Source organism: Sylvia atricapilla, chromosome 1 (genome assembly GCF_009819655.1).
Source record: "Sylvia atricapilla isolate bSylAtr1 chromosome 1, bSylAtr1.pri, whole genome shotgun sequence".
In the NCBI taxonomy this organism is placed as follows: Eukaryota; Metazoa; Chordata; class Aves; order Passeriformes; family Sylviidae; genus Sylvia; species Sylvia atricapilla.
Window position 1 is genome coordinate 145,786,365 of NC_089140.1, and position 25,001 is coordinate 145,811,365.

General features: G+C 40.8%; 1 protein-coding gene across 2 annotated transcripts in view; it reads right to left on the reverse strand.

The window, feature by feature from the left end:
• Positions 1–18,194: 18,194 nt before the first annotated feature.
• Positions 18,195–25,001, reverse strand: part of ZFAT (zinc finger and AT-hook domain containing) — an 82,687-nt gene continuing 75,880 nt past the window's right edge. For both annotated transcript variants that reach the window (XM_066336492.1, XM_066336501.1), the window contains one exon: positions 18,195–19,427. In XM_066336492.1, coding sequence (XP_066192589.1) covers positions 19,188–19,427 — 240 coding nt within the window. In that variant the 3' untranslated portion in view covers positions 18,195–19,187. The remainder of the gene's footprint in view (positions 19,428–25,001) is intronic.

Genomic DNA, 25,001 nt, shown 5'->3' on the forward strand with positions numbered 1-25,001 from the left:
GAAAAGTGTGATAACTTAGAAGGATGAAATTCAAAAGCATTTCTGGTTCATTTGAAATAGCAGCAGCCATGACTAGGTAATAGAAAACAAAGTTCTTTTCATTGCTGTGAATCCCAATGATGCCATCTGAGGCAGCAGCAATAATGTTTGATTTTTCTTCTACATTTGTCATACAGGGACTGAGTGCCTTGAGGGAGGGAATGAAACAACAGCTCCCAACATTCAGACAGGTATATATTTATTTATACACTGAACCACAAGGGTAAGGAGTTGTGGGTGTAATACAAGGGGGCCTTCAACCTACAGCATTCAAAGCCATGAGCAAAGTAATTCAATAATGTAAAGTTTTGATCTGGTTTGTGTAAAAATCGAATTTATATTTTCTCACTAAAGTGCAAGCAGGTGACCATTGTCCACCCCAAGAGTGGGCAGCAGCCTGTCTGGTTCCAAGGCTGGCCTGTGTCTCTCCTACCACCCATGGATCACATCAAAGTGATGTGATGGCAGAGGTAAAGTGATTGAGGACTGCCCTGTACACAGTATCTTCCCAACAGGGTAAGTTGCAAGGAAATTATTATCAGAAGACACTTGTACGAAACAAGGTAAACAAACCATTTCTTCATCTTCCTGGAGAAAACAACTTTCACTTATTACACCACTAAAAAGCACTCTCGTTAAATTTAGCTACAGAGATGATTTTTCTGCCTAGTCACACCCCTGTTCTGGCTACTTGGCTAGAGGTTAGAAGTGGGTGAGGCAGCTTTTAGGAAGCTACCTGTGTTTCCAAAACCATGCTGGAAGGAGCCTGGTTATTTAGTTCAATTCCCTTCTTCCTAAGTAAGTTTTCATTTTCATGCATTCCTGTGCAGCTGTGTCTCAGCTGGATATTACAGTGCCAACATTTTGAAAGGAAAATTGCTTTCTGTTTCTCATAGTATTTCATGTACAAAGCATCCCTTACAATCCAAAAATGCAACTCAGGTCTTCTCTGCTTTTCCAGATCTGTGGTCCTTATTGTCATGTCCAAAGCACCAGGAATTACACTGGCATAGATTAGCACCAAGGAAAGAAGGATGGCATTTCTGTCTACCTTTTATATGCTGAGGAAGACTCATTTAATTTTAAAATTATTTAGAATAAAGCAATGTGTATCTGAAAATTCGTGGCAATTAAACTAAACTGTACAAATGAAAAAGGGCCAGGTTTTTCCCATAGCTGGCTGCAGTGGATGTTCATTTCTGCTTGTTTGTCACTCAGAATAACGCAAAGAAAGGTTTATTATCTATTACCAAGAATGGTTTATCATGTCTGTTTAAATGGCTGTAAAAGAGCTTTTGGAGACACGTGAAGCTCTGTTTATGTTATAGGCAGCACTGCAGCAGCAAAAGGCACATTTCTGCACCCTTCTTGTGAGAGGTGAAGATTTTATTTTTCCTTTCAAAACACATCTGTACTTAACATTGTCAGAAGGCACTGGACAATGCCTTAACATAAATCCTATGTTCATCTTTCCATAAAACAGCCCCCATGCCTGGGGACTGCTCCTCCTAGTCCTCTGGTGGGAGGGCTTGCAGGCACCATCTCCTCCTCACAGAGGGCCTGTGCTGGGGCAGGACTGTGTGCATCTCCCTCTGTGTGCCTCCCCTGTGAGATACAGCCTCTGTCAGTTGCTCTTTGGTTAGCACAGGTATTTATAGCATATCTAACCTCACTCTGATTTATCACAGCCTTTTCTTACACTTCTGTGAAGATTATCCTCGCTGCTCCAAAGGGAGATTATCCAGTCAAACAAGTCCTCAGAATGAGTGTCAAATAGGAACTTAATACCAAACCATCCCACCCAGGGGTCCTCTGCAACCTCCAGTAGTGCTGCTGCTGCCATTTTCTGCTATCTCCCACTTGGTTACACCACAGATGTGCTCAGATGCCTTTCTGCAGCTGTACAGCACAGGAGTGAGGAGGAAATGGAATATGCAAGTCAATTTTGTAAACTGAGGATTAGAGAGGACTAGGAGCAAACAAATGCTTGGCAGAAAACCAGCATGAACTGGAAGACAGACACACAGGATATATCCCTTGAGGCATCCAAGCACGAAACATTCACACCCCAAAACGGTCCCCACAAAGACCCATAAATGGGAATTTTGGGAGTGATGAATCAGACCTTCCATTTCCCCCGTGTTTCACTGGAAGCAGTTATAAATCATATCCATCATTACAAGTGCACCTCAGACAGCAAGGAGGTGGGAAAGGGGCTAATTTTAACCCATTAAGAGTTTTCAGGCTGCCAGACTCAAGTTGTGTGTCTTTGCGAGGGTGAAATAGAAAGAAGGCACCTAAGGGTACTTGAGAAAAATTAAAGGCTAGCACAAGCACATCACAAATTCAAAGAAATTCTGCACCCGGGATTTAGAAGAGCACTAGTACAAAGTAATAACTTATAAATCCTTGATTCCCTGAAAAATACTAATGCCAGTCATCTCAAGCTTTTTACTTATTGCCTGTCTACACAGCTGCCTTTCAGTTTAAGCATTTGGGAGAAACTTCTCTGGACAACACAGTGTGATTAAACTTTAAAATCCATTTCATGACACAATCTTCTACACTTTCTGAAGAGAAAAAAAAAATGGTATTCCACTTAAAATTTAGCAACAGAGCAGACCCTCTCTTGCCAGTTTTCACAACATGAGAAACTTCTTTGGGAGAAAAAAAATGAAAGAACCTACATAATTGGAAGGGGCTGGCAGGGTGGGGAGAGAAAAAAATTTGCTGATTATGTTTAGGGTTTTATACAGAGGATTTTATAAAGGGAGAAAGATCCAAAACATATTTTGGGGAAAAACTGTGCAGAATCTGTTCAGATCCCAGGCTGTGCCATTCCAGCCCTGCTCACTTATGAAACAGAGGTGGAAGCAACCAGGGCAAGAATGCTCCATCTTCTGATTAAAAAAAGAAAAGAAGAGTGGAAGGAATTGTTATCACTGCATTTGCAGCACAGCAGGCTGACTTCTTTTATTTTCTTTTTCTCCTAACTTACTTGTACAAGTGCTCCATTAATAATTCATGCTCTTCTAAACGGCAGGGCAGCCGCTGCTGCTTTGTCACATCTCACAATGGCTGAGTGACAACGCGGCTCTGACTCCAGGCCACTATCTTTGACTATCTGCCGGGAGAGACACATCGCTGTCCTTCCTTTGTCATTCAATCGCTGACACGATGGTGACAAGTGCTGGCCTGGCCTGTCATTCCCTTCAGCCTCCGATAGCAGAATCTGCCACTTTTCAGCGCAGGGTCTGCACTCCTGCGCCCCGGAGAAGGAGATGTGTGTCAATGCCGGTGCCGACTCGCTGGGCTGCTTCTGCTGGTTGTTTTTCCTCTGGATACAAATTTGGATTGACCATGCTTCAAAAAGCACAGAGTTTAAAAGCTGCTCTGGGACTAGCACCCAGCTAAAGCCCATAGAATAATGGTGTCCCCAGAGTGGTGAGAGGGAAAAAATTGGCTCTTTTTCAAGGAGAAAGTCTCGGGTGACAACGCCAGATTTCAGGGCAAGCAATAAGGGATCCCACACGGCAAGAATTATATGTTCCCTATGTTAGAAATGACCACGGCAGGAGATGATATTAATTCCTTAAATGCTTTTATTTAAGAAGGGGAAGCTCGGGGGATGGCCTACGCCACTACTGCTCCACCGCGGAGGAGACGCGGCTCGGCCCTGCCACAGCCGCCATTGCTGCAGGGCCGCTGCAGCGCCGGGATTCTGCCCTCACGGGCGTTCTCAGGAACGCAATCTGGCGCGTTTGGTCAGGGTCATCACCTTTGCTCAGTCCTTTGTGGTCATGGCGAGGGGGCAGAATCAGCCTCAGATAGCTGAGGGTCCTCTCGGTGTTATAGTGTCTCTCTTTTATTTGGACTTTGTGTTGGGTTCCGGTCGGCTCATTTTGCCACCAACTGCACTCCCTTTTGGAGCGGAGCACCATGGGAGTCCTTGGGTTTTCCATGAGGCTGGCAACAGCAGTTTGATGGGGGAACAGGGAACAGGAAGAGGAGCAGGCAGAGGGCAGGTGGGAGGAGCAGCAGAGGGTAAGGGGCTTACAATACAAGGGGTAAGAAACTGGGGTCCGGGATACAAACTTTCGAGGGAAGGTAAGGGGTATGCAAGTTGCTATGGATACCAGTGCACTCAACAGTAACAAGTAACAGTAACCAATCTTCCAACACTTGAACAAGTAGGAGTCCCTTAATTTTATTCACTTCACCCTACGTGGGCCAAGGAGCTTTTGGCCTGAGCTGGCAGGGCGGTGTCAGCCCCCAGAGCCCTCCCTAAAGGAGCGCAGGGCGGAGCCGGCAGGACACACCGCGTCCCTTCCCGCCGTGCTGGAGCCACGCCAGCTGCTTCACCGAGATTCCTAAAGAAAACAGTTCTGCTCTCCTTTCCAGATGCTTGCAAGCGGTGGGGGTGTTTTTGACAGGCACCAGGAAAGCTCCTGGGGCCGCCTGTGTCTGTACTAGGGACTCGCAGCCCCCGCTCGCTGCCGGCGGCACACGCTCGGTGCGTTCAGCCGGAATCGCTCCGGTCACAAACGCGCAACATCCCGGAGCAGCCGGGCCCCTGGGCCGCCGCTGACTCCGGGACAGCGCTGCCAGCCCTAAAGGCTTTCCTAATTTCCAGCACTCGGATCTCCCCAGAATCGGGGAGGCAGGCAAGTGCAAACCAAGGATTTAGCTGTAGGCAGAGATGTCAGTGCCAGCGCTTTGTCTCAGTGCACTCGGAGGAGGCAGTGGGGCATTCCCAGCACTCAGCCAGCACCCTCGGAAAAGGTTCACTACACACTGCTGTTATAAACACAGGGGACAAAATGTTACCCGAGCATCCTTTTCCCCGTGGAGACTCTGAATGCTGCATCCTTTATCCGTCCCTGCTGCAGCGCTGTTACCAATTACAGTCATTAAAGAAGAACAGCTGGCACTTGTTCGAGTAGAGAGCTCTCTCCAAAGCCCATGGAAGCCGATGAAAAATAGATCTCCTTTCTTTTACTGGATTTTGGATCAGATTCAGAGAGACCTGATGGTTTAGAAAGCAGGGAGTTGTTTGTTTTGGGTTTTTTTTTTCCCATTCCTTTGTTACTTCTCCATCTCGTTTTTGTGACTAGGGACCATTTCTTTTTCCAGTCTATACAAGAGGTTGGGGTTGCTTGACTCTCTCCCCTCCATTTTTTGAGGAGGGTCTAATTAAAAAACTCCACAGCAGGGCTGAAACAACTAGAAACTAGAAAGAGAGAAAGAACGAGGCAAAACAGCAAAGAGCATCAGACTTTCCATGTCCTTTTGCACACGATGCTTTTTTCCATCTAAGTACTTTCATGGCTGTTCCTTGGATTGTTCAAAGCTCAATTTGTCTTGCAAACAGATCTTACTGAAAGGTTTTAAGCAAGTCCTAGCTAGAGAGTCAATTAACATGTAATCTTTGACATTTTGTATCAGCACCAGCTGCCAAATGAGGGTTTTTTCTTTACACTGAATGAAATCTATTCCTTCAGTGCTAGAAAATTTGATTTTACATTATATTTTTTCTATATTCATCCAGGATGCTCTCTTCCAATCCCATGGTGGGGAAGTGCACTGAGTTTTGCTCCAAAATTACCAACAAAATCCTTCTTGAGCTCAGGGAGTAACAAATTAATCCAACAAGTACTATGTTGGGAGATGAAAATTTGCTTTCCTTTCACCTTGCTCTTTTGGGGCCAGATTTTCATTTTCACACCTGTAAGGCTCTGACCAGTGGAAGGGTGGCATGTTTGGATGGCCACAGCAGCTGCTGACACTGCCTTCCATTAAACTGTTCCCTCTCCTACTGTACAACAGCAACTTGATCTGAGATTCCCTGCTGTAATCAGAATGCAAATCAGAAGTTCAGCTGTTGTTGCTTCACAAGGCAAAAAACACCAGGAGAGTGTAAAAGGCTGGACAGCTGAGGCCTGTCCTCACTACCCTTCCCAAGTTGCCTAGACACCAGGCCCTTTATTTGCAGTGCATTAACGCCTTGAGCAGCTCTGGCAGAAAACATGACAGGTGAGGTGCTTCATTGGACCGCGCAGGAACCTCAGAATCCAACTTGCAGACTGGTTTCTGTAATTTCTCAGATAACTGTGAAAGATTCCAGCTGAGGTTTCAATTGGTACAGCTGCAGAAGTATTTAATAGTGCTAATTAAATTATTATCACTGCTATGTAATTTCACAATGTGTAATAAAATGAAGCCTGTTAGTTTTAAATATGCAGGTAACTAAATTTAGCAGTTGCAATAAGTTCCATCTTGCTCACCTGTCTGTATCACTGTTGAATCCCCACCAGTCACAACATGTCTGAAATTCCACATCAGTTCAAAAAGCTGTAATTATCTCTCTTTGAAAGACTAACAAGTAAGCAGGATTATATAAAAGGATTAAGCACATATAAAAATAACATACTAGAAACTGTAGGTGGACTAATCTCTGAATCACCTGAGAAGGCTGAAATTTCCTTCTTTTATGGAGCTGGGTGTTTTCTACATCTTGTTTAGCTCTGTAGAATGATTGAAATAAACTGCCACCTGTGCCCAGCAGAAAGGCTACAAGAATGTTGTCATGAGAGCTCCAGTTCTGGGCCACTTGCCTGAATCAGTCACAGCTCTGCAAGTGGCCCTGTCCCTCTGAAGGTCATGCAAACATGGGTAAGTTTCACATCAAGTGATACCACCACTTTTTTCTCTTAATACTTGTGAAAACCAGATAATAGCAATACTCAGAAAGAGTTATTATCATCATTGTGTTAATGACAGTCATGGAAGAAAGGGTCCAGCTCAATGAGGTGTGACATGGAAACAAATTTTGGGGGAAAAAAAAAAAAAAAGAATAAATGGGATAATCTGAAACCCAAATCCACAAGGAAGTGATTTACTGCAGTGCTGTGTGGACTGTGTAATCCTAAAGCAGAGTGGAGTTCAAGCCTGTAAAGAGAGATTTCTGCCACATGAATATGTCTGGTGCATCTCCAGCACGAAGGGACTGTGCCCACCCAACCTGTTGCCCTCCTGTCAGCAGAATGGCTCCACCTCAGGTTCACTTCACAAGATGGTCAATTAAATCAAGCTGATGAAGCAGACAAATCCAGCCAAAGGACAAATTAGGCTGCACAGAATGTCTCATTGCCAAGACAGAAATGTAACACAGGGAACAGATGCAGAGGGGCTGCTGGACACCCAGTGCCAGGAAACGCTCTCAGGAATTAATGGCAATATGGTCTCCATGCTGAATAGGAGAAACCATGCCATGAGATGCATGATCCAAACACTGGGGCTGATTAAAAGCAAAAATTAGAGAGAGGGCAAGATTATTCAAAGAATAGTCCAGCAGGTAACAGTTTACCATCTTTCATGAAGGGTGGATCAATATAAGAATGTTCCCAATGAGAGAAGAAATTAATTGCAGCCAGTGTTGCTGGTGTATGAGCAGAAAGATCACCAAGGGTCTGGAGCAGGAGCTGAACAGGCTGAAGTTTGTATTACTCAGTGTTAGATGGAAATGCAGAATAATTACTTTTGCAAGCTTGCAAAGGATTAAACTGATTTAAATAGGATTAATCTAGCTGAAGCCCACTCCATCAGCTGTGTGACAGTAATTAATATGCAGATTAGAAAAAAAAGCCAAAACCCCAGACATTTAGTCTGCACTAAAGCAACATCCTTCTTTCGTAAATTCAGTGACATCTCAGGCTTTACCACAATAGTGGCCAGCTATCTTCCAATGCACAAATATATTAATGTACAGATGAAATTATTTTTAGACTTTTTTTAAAGGCCAAACAACTTAATTTGGGACTATAAACTTAAGTTCTAGTTTCAAATACAAACTTAGAAAGTATTTAGGAAAACAATATTCAATTTACTTACTGTCTTGGTTTGGGAAGACAGGTATCTGCCAGGGAAAGCTGGAGTTTCCCTTGGAATGGAGAATGTCAACCCTCCCTCCAAATTATTATCATTTTGCAATTAGAGGCTTTCAGGCAAAGATTTCGGAATAGGAATAACAGTTCTTTACTAGGAATATTAGGAATACAAATGCAGTAGTACAAAAAAACCAAGCAAACAAACCAACAAAAATCCTAGAAACCGTGAGTCAGAAATACAACCTGCACCCTGTTGGTCAGGGTGTTGGAAGCAGTCCAAAGCAAACCCTCCTGGAGTGGCAGATGTGGTCCTGGTGGAGCAGAGATGATCCTGTAGAAAGGGTCCAGTGATGGCAAGATGGGTCCAGTCTTCCTTCTGGAATCCAGTGGAAAAAACAGCATACCTGGTGTTCTTAGGTCTCAATTTTTATCTAGGTAGGAACTGGTTTGCTCCCCCCACTGGGTGGGGCACCTCCCAATGGGATGATGCAATGTTTTTAGTCATGCAGTGAGCCTTAATGGCCCATTAACAGCAGATATCCCCGGGATGGAGGATGGGCCATGGATGAGATAAGGAACATTGCTCCATCTAGTTTTAACAGCTGGTAACAGAAGGCACTCACCCCCTCCTCCCCAGAGTTATGAGAATGGGTTATAGGAGAGATAAAGAAAACATCTCCCCAACTGGTTTTAACAGATGGAAAAATAGAATAAACATTTTTTTTTTTGGTTACATTACCCAAGACACTTACAAACACACATAATGAGGTTCATAGAATCATAGATTGGTTTGGATTTGGAAGTGACCTTAAAGATTATCCAGTTTCAACACTCCTGCCATGGACAGGGGCATCTTCCACTATCCCAGGTTTCTCAGAGCCCCCGTCCAGCCTGGTCTTGAACACGTCCAGGGATGGGGCAGCCACAGCTTCTCTGGGAAGCCTGTGCCAGGGCCTCACCAACCTCACAGGGAAGAATTTTTCCTAGCATCTGATATAAACCCCTCACCTTCCAGCTCAAGGTCATTTTCCCTTGTCCTATCATCCCATGTTCTTTTAAAAAGTCCCTCTCCAGCTTTCTTGTATCACCTTTAGGGACCTGAAAGTTCCTATAAGGTCTCCACAGAGCCTTCTGAACAATCTCAATTCTCTGAGCCTGTCTTCATAGAAAAGGTGCTCCAGCTCATTGATCATCTCGGTGGACTTGCTCCAACAGGCCCACAACTGACAAAGGATGTCAAGAATAACTCGCTAGGATTGTGACTCCATTTGCACTCAGCAGACAACTTTGTCATAGACAGCCTCATGAGTTTTGTGTAGCCAGATATAAGAGAGAGTTGCAACTAGGGTGAAATGCTTTATTAGTAGCTGTGCATTTCTGCTGGGATGAGCTACATATTACAGGAAAAAGTTTTAAACTAGTAAAAGTTTTACACCACCTGGATGTACCTCTTTCTCTGGACTCACTTCTTCAATGCTCCCTTCCTGCCTGCAACACCATGAGCCCAAGGGCTCTTGGCTCACACACCACAGCAGGCTGGGACCTCTGTGGGCCATTACTTGTCTGAAGAGCTGCTGCAATCTCTGGTTTGTACAAATCAGACTCGACCTTTGGAAGCTGTGGGTTGGAGGTGCAGCTCTTCAGCAAGTCCTGGGCAACTCTTGTGTGTGTTTGTTTTCACAGCAGCTCCACCTCCTGCTCCAGATACTGCAAGAGCTCCCCAGCCACCCACATGGCAGGAGTGCTCCCCACCCATCTCCCATCTCCATCCACATGCAGCTAGATGCTCATTTAGTGGCAATGAAATTCCAGCCATTGGCAGAGGAGAATTAGTTCTGTTGTTTGTCTGCTGATACTTTATAATCTCTACATATGCACAGCTAATTTTGTTTTTAACCGTGCTTGCTGTTCCTCTCAATCTCTAATACCTCCTGAGAAGTGGTATAATCCTATTGGTTCTCATTTCCATGATACATGCTCCCAAGCACATTCAATTACTGCATGCATAATTGCCAGCTCACATAGGCTCAATTATTAGTTTCTAAATCAGGTATTTAACTAACCCTTCTAAGTCACTGGGAGGGTGATTTAAAGACAGATTCATATACCCTTGTGGTGTCAGGCTCAGTGAAACGGTTTGGGTTTGCAGTAAATCACACAGTATCCAAGTCTTAGTGCCTTCTGTTTTATAGGCAGGATCTAGAACAAGCAAAATCTCTACTACACAGAATCCTGTTACATTTCTGACTATAGGGATGTGGCAAACTGCCTTGAACAGCAGTATAAAAATGGACCAACCAAAGCATTCAGCACAACAAAGGAGCACCAAGGGAGCTGAAAGCAGAGTGAGAGAGGCAAGGCATTCTTTTGAATATAGAGCGCAAGAGAATAAGCATAAATGTCCAATTCAGATGCATCTAGGCTCCACTGGGAAACACGCAATTAAATGAGAATCTGGCTTCATATTGAGCTGTGACATGGGACAACCTGACATCCAGCCTAGAAACTTCATTGATGCCTCACAGTGCTCAGTGCCCTCAAGTCTTTTTTAACCAATATAAGCATAAAATAGACTCTAACAGCTGGTGAACAAGGGTGTGGAAAGAGAGAGAAAAGTCAAAACCACAGTTTGTAATCTAAGACAAAAGTTTCTCTGCTTTTAGTTGTGGCCAGGAGGAAAGAAGACCCAGTGGCCTCCCTATAGAAAATGATAAATATAGGATTTTGCTGATAAATACTTTGTTAATTTAAGACAGACACAATTCTGGTTTGCAATACTACCAAATCAGACTTTTCAAAATATCCCTATTGTGTGGTTTTGTAAGCTGTGTTGATGCTTCCCTGGTGTCACACTGGTCCCTGCTAAAGCATCTACAAAGTCTCCCATTTGGGGCTGGACAGTAGTTATAGAACAAGATACCTAAAATCAATATATCTGCAGTTCAAAGCTGGTCTCATTCAGATTCTTATGGTGAAAATACCGACCAAAACCATAACTGCTTGAAAAAGCATAACTGAAATCATGCTGCCATCACTCAGCCAGAGTCTGTCAGAGTCTGTTCTTTTGTGCTTCCATTTATCTGCCAGGGAAATATCAGTTTCTAGAACTTCTAAATTTTTTTTTGTTTTTTTTTTTTTTTTTTTTTTTTTTTTTTTTTTTTTTTTTTTGTTGTTGTTGCTTTGGTTTTTTTGTTTGTTGTTTGTTTTTTGGTTTTTTTTTGTTTGTTTCTTTTTTGGTTTGTTTTTTGTTTGTTTCCCAAGAGGAAAGACAACACGAAGGACACGAAGCTATCCAGCTTCTCTTGGCTGTGTCACAGATTTATAGCTACCCCTACTCTAATTTTCCATTTACACACATGGAAAAGCCCTGTGTTTTAAGAACTTATATCAATCCCACCTACTTGGAGGTCAGAGAGATTAAGACCTTTGGGGGAAGGATTTTTGTTGAGATTTTACAGCATGTACAACAAGCGCTGACTAAATTTTGAAATCTATTACATACAAATAGTAAAATAAAAATGCCAGAATGTGACATAATGAAATATTTCTTTTTTTGTAAATGATTGTCAGAACTTCTGTTACACTTGGCTTTCTTCTGTAACAGTTTTTAAGGTGATGGTTAAAAAAAAAAAACAGAACAACAAAGCAACCAAAAAACTAAGCCAAACCAACAACAACAACCACAAAATCAATCAAATAAACAACAACAACCCCCCCCACAAACCCCTCCCCAAAAAACCCACCAAAAAACCCCCAAACCAAACCAATGAAAAACCCCACAAAACCTCAAGCCCTTAATAAAGTTTACTCTTAGTGCATCCTCCATCTTCCTTTGTATGAAATACCATGGAATACATTTCATGCTGATTCCCTGTTTTAAGTAAGACTAAAGAAATACTAGGTTCTCTCAAAAGTAACAGCAATTTTACACAAAAGTCTAAGGTTTACTTGCTCCCCTTGTTTTTCTCACTTCAGACACAGCTGTGGAGAGGCTCTATAGTAAAGAGCATCACATGGATATCTGGCAGTTGCGGTGCATCTTCAGATAAAGTAAAATAAAAATATCATTATACTAATCCCCAAAGCCTGTAACACAACCATTTGGGCAGTCCCTTTATTTTCTGCTAAATTACATAGAAATCGGAATTTTCTGTCAGTTTGGTGGTTTGGTTCTTGGTTTTTTTTCATTCTTACCCGGAAAATTAAAGCATGAGCATGACTAAGTACATCATCTACAGCTCTGTCCATGTTTTCAGTTTAAACACACCTTAAGAGGCAGAGACATAACTAAACAGGCCACATTTCTAATGCAGATACATTATATTAGCAAAGACCTTTTGCCAGAAAAAAATAATCTACTCAGGCAAGTGGGAAAAGAATTTATTCTAAATAAATATAATCAAGTAATACAAAATTAAAATACAGAATCAGGATAGTCCCAGAATTAACCATACCAGTGTAAGGAGTTTTATCCTGTCACCATGATGCTCTTTTCCAAAGCCATAAATACCATGTTGGTTGACATCACTGAAGTCCCCAAAATGCTCATGACCAGCTGTCTCCTTGAGCTTGCCCAAGCCCTCTCTGAGCAGAAGGCTCACGTGAAACTCCCCAACATGCTTCAAGGGAAGTGTAAGGGATTAAGTTAATGCTCCAGTTCTCTTTGGGTCTGTTAGGAAGCTCTTACATGACCTCTTGTTCTGGTTGGACCCTGGCTGGACACCAGGTGCCCCCCAAAGCTCTTCTGTCACTTCTCCTCCTATCTGGACAAGGGAGAGAAAATGGAACAAGAGGGTCACTGAGTTTAAACACAGGCAGGGAGAGATCACTCACCACTTACTGCCACAGGTAAAACAGACCAAACTTGGGGAAATTAATTGAACTTATTACCAAGGGTCGTGAGAAGTAAAACAAAATGCCTTCTCCCTCATGTCTCCCTCCTTGCTGGGCTCCAGCTCCTCCCCCTCAGAGTGCAGGGATGGGGAATGGGGACTGAGGCCAGTTGATCACAGGTTGTTTTGTCTCTGCTGCTGCTTCCTTCTCCAGCTCAGCTCCAGCACAGGGTCCCTCCCATGGGAAAGTCCTCCATGGACTTCTACAACCTGAGTTCCACCCATGGGCTGCTCCAGACTGGGCTCCTCTCTCCACATGAACACAGGTCCTGCCAGGACCCCTCTGGGCATGGGCTTCCCATAGCATCACAGCCTCCTTTGGGCATCTCCCTGGTGTGGGTCTCCTCCATGGGCTGCAGGGGCACAGCTGCCTCACCATGGGCTGCACCAGGGGAATCTCAGCTCTGGCATCTGCAGCACCTTCTCCCCCTCCTTCCTCACTGACCTTGGTGCCTGAAGAGGTTTATCTTGCATATTCTCATGCTTTCTGCCTGCAATTCCTTCTGCACAGCAACTTTTCTTTCCCCTTATTAAATATGTTATTCCAGAGGAGTTACAAGCATCACTGCTGGGCTCAGCCTTGGCCAGTGGCGGGTCTGTCTTGGAGCTGGCACTGGCTCTTTTGGAGAACAGGGAGAATTTCTGGCAGCTTCTGACAGAAACCAAAGTGTTGCCTCCCTGCCGTTAAAACCAGACCAAGCAAACCCAACACACCCATTCTGCTGGCCAAGCTATTGAGTCAACACTGACAAATGGAGAGAGCAGATCCTTAGGACCACACAGTCCTGCTGAGCACTTCTAGGTTCCAAAGTAGACATCATTTATCTGGCACTTCAGTAAATAATTTTTGCAGCTTCACGTGTTCTGACCTCACAAAACAACACAGTTATGCCATGAGAACTTGTAAGTACTACAACTGGTAGTAGAAAGCTCTTGTGCTGTGATACCTCCCAGGAGTTCAAGCCAACACCCAGCACATGGGAATCACCTGAACAGAAATGGAAAACATCTCTGCATTAGTGGGACTACACTCTAAATAGACAAGGCTTCACGTGCAATTCATTTAAGGTTTGAAAATCCAATCTGATTAGCTAAATGCAAACTCTAATAGACTGTCACTCTAAACAAACTGTGGCAAGTGAAGGGTGATTGTTTCTGCTGGAGAAACTGACTGGCCTTTGACCAAGAGGTAAGAGGTATGCACAAAGCATAGAGATTTTCTGATTTGGACCTTTTTTATCATATCTTGGATTCAAACTCTCTCATTCAGTCAGTCACCATTAGATGAAAGTATTAGTCAAATATTCCTATCTGAACATTTGAACAAACTATCCGTCCCTAAAAGATTCTGTACTCTACTTTTAATACCCGAGGCCCATTCAGCTCCCAGAAAGTATTTTCACTCCTAATAGCAGTAGCAAAATAAATGCTATAAAGGCTAATCAAAATGGGGAACCATTTCCAGAACAAAGTGTAAAAACATTGACTGGCTCTGTAATCCACTGTGATATTTTATCCCTTATTTCACTGCTTGCCCATAAAGAATATTACCAATGTGGAGCTCCTGTGGTCTCATTCTCATATATCTTTATGTGTTCCTGTAAAACACACTTGCAGTGTGTTTCATTTGGGTGCACAACACAAAATTATCCCTTATTTTCCAGAAGATAACATTCCTTGAACTGAAGAAAAACCCATAGCAAGGCTTGCTTTATAAATTCCCATTGTTTGTTTTCATTTCAAGACAACAAAGACTTTTTGGTCCCTTTTAATTCACCTGGGCTGATCGTTACTTCCACTTTTCAGGAAAATTTGCAGCATTTCAAAAACCAGGAAGAGCTCTGTATAACATATTGACTGCGATTTCTCTCTTTATCCCTCTTTAGCAAACAAGCCTATAAAAATACTTTTATAGAGAATAAAAAGGTCATTTATAGTGTTGTCAGAGACATTTATTTTGTTTTGCTACTTTACAGGCAGCTACTACTCACTTCAAGCCTTGCACTGAACTTTTTATGAAGAATATGTGACATAAGGAAATATAAGTGATGATTTTGCTCCTATTTAACATCCCATCAATTCCTTCAGTGAGCATCCATCTTCTGACAAGCATCCTTGTTAGGTGTCGTTCTGAATATAAAAAAAGTCTTTTGTCACTTTGTTCTCTTCTGCTGTCATTAAATGCCCAGAAATCTGAGGTGTCAGAGAAACCTTTGAGGTCAGCTGCCCTGCTCTTCCCACTGGGCTCATCCCTAATGTCTGGCTGTATTTTACTCATGCAAAAACAGAGCAACTCAAGGTGAACTTTAGGTACTACCTTCTAAGCTAGTAGATCCTCCCTGGACAATGGCAATTCTGTTATTTCACCTAATATTTCTTTTCCTTGACCATTTTATTCCATGGTAGTGTTTCACACTGAGCTCTGCTTCTTCCCCTCTGGTGAAATCCTTAAACATTGTTGATCAGGGTACACACAGACACCTCAGAGAATCCCAGAATGGGTCAGCTTGGAAAAGACCACATTGGATCACCTGGTCCAACCTCTCTGCTCTGGAAGGGTCATCCCAGGGCACATGGGATTTCAACCAGTGTCCAGAACTGGTATCAATCACAAACACAGCATTTTTGTCAATCAGCATTTATCAAGAGAGAAACATGATGATTTCTTTCTCTGCTTCAACCCTTTTGAAGGCTGATGGGGTAGGGAATACAATCACTTGAACAGAATATTTTGTTAGGCAGATATGAGAGATCTGCAGTTTGCACTGTTCTTTGAAATGTGTGCCACTGTTTGTAATCACTTAAAGCACAATACAGGCAGATTGAGAACAGGAACACATGAAAGACCACCTTAACCAATTACCTGGTGGAACTATAACAGGGATGGATAAAATACTGCATATTCACTAGAAGTCCTAATAGCAAGTCTGATCCTCAGGATGAGCCAAAATACATCTGTGACTGAGTGAACATGAAACTCTTCCCAGATTAAAGGTTGCCCTTGTTTCAAGGGAGAAAAAAAAGACAAATAGAATGGTGCTGCTATTGATGGAAATGATGTCTGCTATGATAGGAAAGCTGGAAATGCAAATTGAGAAGCTGTCAGGCCACGTGCAGCACCACTCAGTAACCTCACTGTCATTGCATCACAAAAGAAACCAGAACATCTGCAGTTCACTGCAGGATTAGCATTAACTAAAGAAGCCACACTTTTGTTAATGATGCCATCTGCAAATAAGCTCATGTGACTCCCTGTTCAAACTTTCAGATAAAGCTCAAACACACAAACAGTAAAAACTGTAAGCTGGTATAAAGAAATCCAATCATAAACCACAAACCCAAATATAGCCATCCATAAACTTTGACTTTGTGCACACCATCTGTTTTACAAAGCTCTGCTCTGTGAGTGCTGATAGCAGTCATCCTTATTAACAGATCAAAAGAATTACAAAACAAAAATGAATCTTATTTTTAATCAACACTAGTAGCAGAGTCTTCAATTGAATCTCAATGCTCTTATATAAATACAACTCCAGGTGTGGGCAAGACAAGACTGGCTTACAGTCTTTGAGGGCATAGGATGGGTTGATAATTCTACATCCATAAAAGGTTCATGTAGGTGGGACTTAGGAAAGAAGTTCTCCCTGAGTGGTCAGTCTCAAACAGTATGCTTTTATACCAAGTATGCTTTTATACCAAGAGTTAGATTTTCATAAGAGCCAGAAAGCTAAAACTTACCTCATTTCCACTGGCACTTCACTGAACCTTCTGTGATCAGACTCCTCCATAGCAGGTGTGAAGAGTTCAAGCCAAAAATCAAGTTCTGATCATGCAAGTGGAACACAGGCCCAGAAAATTCCCTCACATGCCAGATTTTCTGCCCACTTGGATCTTAAATCATTTGAACAACTGAATATCTTGCAGTAAGATTTTTGCTACTTTCTTCCTTTCTCTACTAACGGTGCTAACAGGACTGCTCATTCTTGATATGCAAGAAGATTTCTCGTGTGTTTTGGGTTTGGCTTGGTTTTTACAAATTTGTAAACCACATGTCCATGTTGTGAGCAAATTTATTGGAATGTGAAATAATTTTCCTTTATTAATATTGAATGGATGTAGTTCATATTCTATACAGCAGCACTAAGATGCTGTATGGACTAAGAAATTTATAACTTTAGAAGAATTAAAAATATTAAAATGTTTTGCAAATCTGAATTGTGTCAATGTCACTTCTGTAATCTTGTTGGAAAACATGCCAATAAAAGTAACAATTTTTGCTGTTTAGGTCATGCCAGAGCTGGGGAAAAAAAAAAAAGATCTGAATTGAAAAGTACTTTTAAAATAATAATTAAAAAAGAAAGCAGAAAATTTACGTGTTTATGATTTAGTATAGGAAAATGTGATATAACTTACCAATTATATATCAAGCCTTAAATTACATAGATATGTATGGCTGTGACACTGAAATTAAAAGAAACCAACCCATGAAACTCTTTGTCCAAATACAGCCACACCTCTTCCAGATAGAATTACTCAGTCTATCTGAAAGAATCAGAGATCCCAAGTGATGCATAGAAAAATATTTTTCTGTCCCATTTTCAGAGAGGTTTTACACTAAGTTCACCACTGTTACCACATGTGATCATGAGGCTCTTCCAAATGGTTTTAACAGCAAACTGGTTGTTTCAATAAATGGCTAGTTTTTGAGACTGCTTTCTTCTCTTCTAGGTAACAAAAAGCATTCTTATAAATCAACACTGAATTTCAACCAGTAGTTACACAATCACAATTTTTTATGCACATTAATCATACTGATACATTTGATGCATCAGTTTCTATCACATTACAAATGTTACTAAACATTTCATGGCTCATTCTTGCCAAGTTTACTGAACATACACAGAATCAACCCTGACACTTGTGACCAGATCTAGTCAGTGACACAACATGGCAACAAGGTCTCCACCTTACAAACTTATCCCTGGGGCTTCTGCTGCACTGCCAGGACAAACCAGAGGAAACAAAGCTGCCACTCAAGTCAAGCAATTATCAGTTCTTTTCCATTAACAAATTTAAACTCCCCCTCATCACAGGTGTGGGAGAAACTGCCATGCACTCTGATTTTGTCCAGCATCAAGCAAACCCAGCAGACTCGGGATATGCTGACAACCAACTCACTGTATTACATCCATTTAGTCAAAGGCTTTTTTCCACTTTTTTACCCAGGACACCCATAAGTAAGCTCAATCACAAAGAAAAGTCTGCCTGTATTTCATGGTGGTACTTTCTTGATAAGAGACTACTAACTGGAAGAGTAACTCGTCAGAGTCAATGCACACCAGTAGCTTTTAATTAGCTACAAAAGGAAAACCAACACTTAAAGAAGAACAGAAGAAAACATGACAATTTTTTATTTATTCATAATTTTTATAGCTCAATTTTAAAAATATTAAACCAGAAACCATTTAAGATTAATGAAGAAAAATCTGGAACTATATACATGCATAATTAAGAATATCTTGATTCTTGTCAATATTTACTTAGGCTTTTTTGTACAAACTTTTTCACACGGTCATATTTACAAGCATGTCTGTTTAAAACATATGAATATATATCTCTTATAGAATTTATAAATATTTTGAATATTTTTTTCTTGAAAACAAAAGAATATTTACTTGATTTGACAGTTTTGGTTTCACCTTATGATACCAGACAGGTATTTATTCAGAGGGATAGAAACAGTTATCATTATTCAAATAGCTAAATAATAGTCATCCTACTGATACCCAGAATTATCACATATGGCTTTAAATACCTCCCAAACTCAAAGGATCATCTCACAGGTATAAACTACAGTCCATCTGTGGTGTGTTTCTAATTAAATCTCCAGCCTTTGTTTGGGTTAGATCCACAACTCGGCAGACACTTTCTAGGCATGGACTCAGAGCTAGGAGGCCCTTTTAATCATAGAAACACACCTTTGCTTCCAGCCAAGTCAAGAATATATGAAGCATGTATAAAACGGGATGTATGGATTTTCCAGACACTCTAGGTATCTTTGTAGATGGTTTTTATTATGGGATACCACAGTTTTGAACAGACAATATTTTGCGAATTTACAAGAATCAAGTGAGAGATCTTCTAAGAAGGGGAAGAATACTTTTTCCTTAAAAGCACGTTTTAGAAACAAAAGAGTCTGAGAAGGTTTTGCACATAATATGTCTAAGTTACTGATACAAGCCATCCAGCTAAATCACTTCAGAAATCAACTGAAAAACCATCAGCTTGCTTGCTTTTGGTTGGGATAAAAAAAAACCCCAAACCTCTGGCTTTGGCAAATCAAGAAATTATCTCCTTTGAGCATGGTTCTCTAGAGCTCCTGCACTGATTCCTCCACAGTTTGCTCCTCCACAGGCTGCACAGCTTCCTGAACATACACAATGAATTCTGAAGCCTCCCCGCCCTGGGTGTAGACAGTGACTGTCTCGATGCCCTCCACCTCGTCCGAGGACACCACCAGGTGATGCTGCTCCGCCAGCTCCACCGAGGCCTGCTGCAGCGTCTCCTGGATCATCAGCGTGTGGTTGGCTGACTGCTCCTCTTCCTTCACCTGAGGAGACACGGGAGAGCTTACAGAAATTGCACCTTCCCAAGGAATACCTGGCATTGTGATGATTAATGGAAATAGAGCTCACAAATTAGGAATCACACGGCTTTGAAAGAAAATGTCTGTTTTGCAGAAAATGCGAGCACTTTTGATTAATGAGTGTGTAGCTAGGCAGAAAGCTGAAAGCACCAACACAGCATCTCAGTTCCATGCACAGAGAGCTGCAAAGTTTCAGGAACACTGGTCTTTGAGACAGCTTTAATGTCTCACCAGTCACTAATTCAAAACTGCCTTTATTTAAATAATTATTTAAATAAATCTGAACTCAATCAATTCCTCCAGTAGCACTGAGTTGAGAATGCATCCAAAACCATGCAAGAAAACATCTACTGTATCCACCTTTCTTTCTCTACCTAGTCAATGACTGCTCATAGAAGTGCAAATTTCATTGTAAACCTTAAGGGAATTTTTTAGAAAAATGTAAAATATAAATATCACTGAAATAGGTTCCTAAGGCCTATTTTGTGAGGCAGCAATGTTTACATTATCGAAAGGAAAGTGACAGAAATGAGTGAAAATAAAAGATTTTTTACTGAACATTTTGCTTCTTGTCAAAATTTAAAAAAGGAACACAGTCTGGTGTTGAATTCCAAATTCATACAGGTGCCTGTCAATTACTGAAATACAACACATACTAGAATGCAAAACCAAATCTTAATCCTCAACCAGACCCATATAAAATCCCTATCCAAAGCATTCCAGACAAGTATAAATAACTCAGAAAATCTTAAGTCATGTGGAAGAAATGCATTCTCTCAAGTGCTAGTGATAAAATAATTTACTTTTAAGGAGAGAATGGAACAGCAATTTTTCAGTACGCAGGATGTATGCAAAAGCATTTGTTAGGGGAAGGTGTCTCTGCCCATGACAGGAAGGCTGGAATAAGATGATCTTTAAGGTCCTTTCCAATCCAAACCATTCTAAGAATCTATGGTTCTGTTTGCTGGAAACCAGTGTGTTCTTGAACAACTGAACTCTAAAGTGACCTTAAAAAGAAAAGGTCAGACATGGTAGATTCTAGGAACAGTGGAATCTTAGTTACAGAAGATAGAAAGGGCTTTTTTTTTTTTTTAGTTTGAAGCTGGTTTACAAGTAAATATCAATAGCACAATAAAATTCAAGTAAATATAATTAAGATCATTAATGCTGTTTAAGGAGAGAGAGGGAACAGAAGGGAAGAACTACAGTGAAGATTCCAAGGATCTGTTTAGTCCCTTAGAGACCAGCAAGAAGAAAAATAGCCCCTATATGCTTGTTTTCCTAATGCTCTTTTCTAATTTAATTTTTTTCCCTATGCAACTGTTCTCTTTGTTATACAGTAACTTTGCTTCTGACTTTTCTATTTAATCTTTAAAATATCTGTCAGAACATTTCAGAGATTCACCAGCCCCTTAGGACTTCACAGCACTCTGAACTTTCACTCAATTAAAAAGGCTATAGAAAGCTTTTTCTTGAACAATAACAAGTATGTCCAGGTGTTAAATTATTCAGAGGACCCCAAGTCAGTATGGCTGTAATATACTAATGAAATATATGTGGATTTTATCTGGTGAAAGATTTAATATCTAAAGGGAATTTGGCCATTGTCACTGACCTTAATGCAACAGCACAGTCACACCCACTGATCACCACTCTGGCTTCATTGCACAGGATTCAGTTTATAGGGATAAAAAACACAGGAATGGAATGAAGTCCTTTTCACATTCTGTTACTTTTATCAAACATAAAGTTTAAACAGCTCCTGCTGAAGTTCAAGCCCAACACCCTACACAGGTAGATGATGCGGGATATTTTTCTTGATGCAGTAAAATTTGCAACCAGCCCCAGAAAGAACAATTTATGTTGTCTCAAAATGCAGGTATCATAGAATCAAAGAGTCACAGAGTCACAGAATGGTTTGTATTGACAGGGAGATGATCTAGTTCCAACCCCTCTGCCATGGCAGGGACACCTCCCATTGGGCCTATCCAGCCTGGCCTCCCAGGGATGGGACATCCACAATTCCTCTGGGCAATCTGTTCCCATGCCTCACTGTCCTCTGAGTAAAGAATTGCTTCCTAACATCTAATCTAAGTCTATCCTCTTTGAGTTTATAAACAATCCCCTTTGTCCTTTCCCCCATGTATCACAAATCACTGTCTCTCTTTTTATAAGTCCCTTTCACCAACATACCCCTCACTAATGGAAGTTTGAGCCTCTTTGAAAAGCAAGGAGCCAAATCATGAAAAAAATCCCATAGCACTGTAAACTTGTATCTCTTGCTGCACCTAATGTACCTTTTTATTTTTAAATTATTAAAGAAACCCTAAATCCTACTGAAAGCAACAGAGCTTTAGTGAATTCAGGCACCAAAGTCCCTTTTCATAACTCTCCTGAGGGTACTCGCTCCACTGTCAGCTCCTCTGTGGAAGTTACGGACATACAGAAGATCTACTAATGAATATTGCAACAGGCCATGGAAAGTCTAGTCACCAATAAATTCAGATAGGAAGCTGCAGTTAAAAATGTTAGATAATTAGAATCTCACAGCTTGTTATGAATCAGCTTACAATTACAGCCCTTGATGCTAGAGATGCTCAAACAAATACAGAAATAGGAGTGTCTAAAATGTGGCCCTATAATTATGCAATATACACTAATCACTCTTGTTTTGGTGCACTACACACAACCCTCTGACAGCATGCCTCAGGCCAGAAAAAATTACACTACATTTGCTAAGAGCTGCAAGAATGCACAACACAGTATGAGATGGATCTCACTGTTGTCACTCTAAATCAAAAACCATAAATAATTTTAAATATAGCTTTGTGAATGTACATAAATAATGAAGAGAGGAAAATAAATAAAGCACAGTTGACACAAAAATGAAATGAAAGCAGAATCTCATCCAATTCAATAGAAGCAATCTAATACTGATTCAGTATTATATCCTTTTGAAATGAAAATGGTCAATAAAGAAAGTTAATTTAAACTCCCCACCTGACTTTATCGGTGTGGGGTTATTACCCTTGTCATGCAGGGTAAAGAAAACTAATGCCTTTATTTCTACTGTTTCTAGCTTCCAGTATCTTTTTTTGACAGCTATCTATAATCCTTTTATTTTGACAAATCACCACATTATTTGGGATATTTACATTTCAAATCAGTTCAATGTTTACATGCTTCTGCTTGGTTCCTATTAGATTGTTCCACAGGGAATAATCTCGAAATGTTAATTTACATCCTTCAAATTGATGAAACAGTGGGACAGCTGCCATCTGAATGAACGAAGTCACCACACTCAATTCTCTTTATTGGCTTCTAAAATCTTTTGAAGAGCAGCATCCAAGACCTCTTTTCTGTTTGAGAGTCAGCTGAAAAGCATCTGTCTGCTTATCCTTCGTTAAAGAATGACAGCAAGGAGCTGAAGCCACACACAGCTGGCACATTAAATCAAGTCAGTACCTGCATAAATATTCTTTATTAGCTAAATCTGTCTCTGGCAAAAGCCAATGGGACTTTCACGACCATATCTTCATAAGAAGCTCAACATCTCTAAATTCCAAATGTTCTTAATTTACATATCTGAGGACCATCCAAATACATGGAAGTATTAGCAACAAATGGATCTCTCTTAGAGGAATCTTGACCTCTCAAAGTAAGAAAGACTTTTAAAATTTGAAATAAATTAATTCAAGCCATTAAGGAAAATATACTTCTTCCCTTTCTTGAAAAGGAGAAAAAAAATTTGCAGTAAGATGCTTAAGACTTTTCTTTATCCTAGAGCTCATTCTGTGAAATACTGTAATATCTTCAATTTTATTTGAAGTCAGCAGGTCCATTGTGCTTGAAACAGTTTTGCTGGGCCTGCCCCCAAATCTTCAGTGGAATTTTTCCCTTGATTTCAGATTGAATGCTGCTTTTTACTTTATGAAGCAGAAAAGTTAACCACAGAGATCTTTGAGATTTTCAAAATCTTACTCTAGGCTGCAGATGCTCCTATTTATATCACAAAACATCAGTGAGAAAATATACAAAATATCTGCAGAAAGGATTAAAATGAAAGCATTTTAGATCACAGAGAGCACCTGGATATGTGATGTGTCAGTTTACATTGGTGCCTACAAGTTTTGTTTAGTATCATTTCAATAATTTCAACTCTTTCTCAGTTCTGGTTTACATACAGTTATATTGTGTGAAAAAGACGCCCAGAAAACACCATAATTTGATCATTTGAATCTCTATAATGAGCTACAAAACAAAGACAATCTGGTGCAAAATGGTTTTGGAATAATAAGAGATTGAGTATGAAAGAGTTGCTTTGCATAAAAAAAAACCCAAAACAGCAGGGAGACAAACAAATCTTCATACTGTTGATGCAGATTTTTAAAAAGTTTTAGCAGTTGGCTGGTTGAATATATTTTGATAGAGGGACTGTGGCTGGACATGGCACTCATCTGGCAAAATGCTGGATCACCCCACCTCCTTTTGAGGCAGAATGACAACACTGCCACTGTTTTAGGAGCTCTAACAGGACAATGATCTTGAATGAGATTTTATCTGTACGATGCAGAGATGGAAAAACTCCTCAAAAGCTGAGGAAACAGGGCCTCAGCCCCATCTGGCCCATTTAAAACTTTCCATTGCTGTTACTGTCACAGGAAGCATCATATTGCTCTGTATTCTAAAGCAACCACAAAACTGACAACATGTCTGTAACTCCATATACTGGCAAATTTTGTAGATTACCACCAGCTCCCAAAATCCTGTCAGGACCAATCCAAGCCAGACTGAAATCCAAGGTGTGCTGCTGAAGTACAATGTTCAGTAGCCTCTGATGTGACAGCCATGCTAATAATAGGTATTTACTTTTGAAATGTGCTATGCTATAAAATTATTTTCTGTGATCTGCTTTGAGATGATGTATAATCTTGGCTCTGCCTTCCTACTGCTGTCACTTTGAAGAAAGTGTCTTACCATGGTAGGTTTTTACTGGAATCTCAAGAGATCACAGAATAAAAGGATGAACGGAACTAAAATAATGGGTGAAACACATGGAAATCCAATATTTTCTGTTTATCTTCTAAAAAAGATCTGTTTAGTTGTTGTAATAGCTGATATACTTATTCTCCAGAACAAGGTTAAAAATACGTTACTGTCCTTTTCAGAAATAGATTTCTCATTTCACTTTGGTCTAAAGAAGTAGTAAAAATGTCAGTCCTGTCTCACCCTTCTGAGTAGAAGGAAAAGAAAGAGAATTCAGATGCCAACTACTACTCTTTATTTATGTAGTGCTTTGGATCAGGACCTGGATTGTATCAGCTATGCTACATGAAAAGGGTAGCTCATGTCCCAAAGGCCTTATAATTTCAATATAATTTCAGCATAAAACAAGAGAAAGTAAGCAGACATAGAAAAAGAGAGGTGAGAGAGTAAAACAAATGAGACAGTGGTAGTTCAGTGTGACAGGCATTAGTGTCAGTATACAACAGTCTATCCACAGATAATTGCTGTCATCCTATTTTTGACAAGTAATTG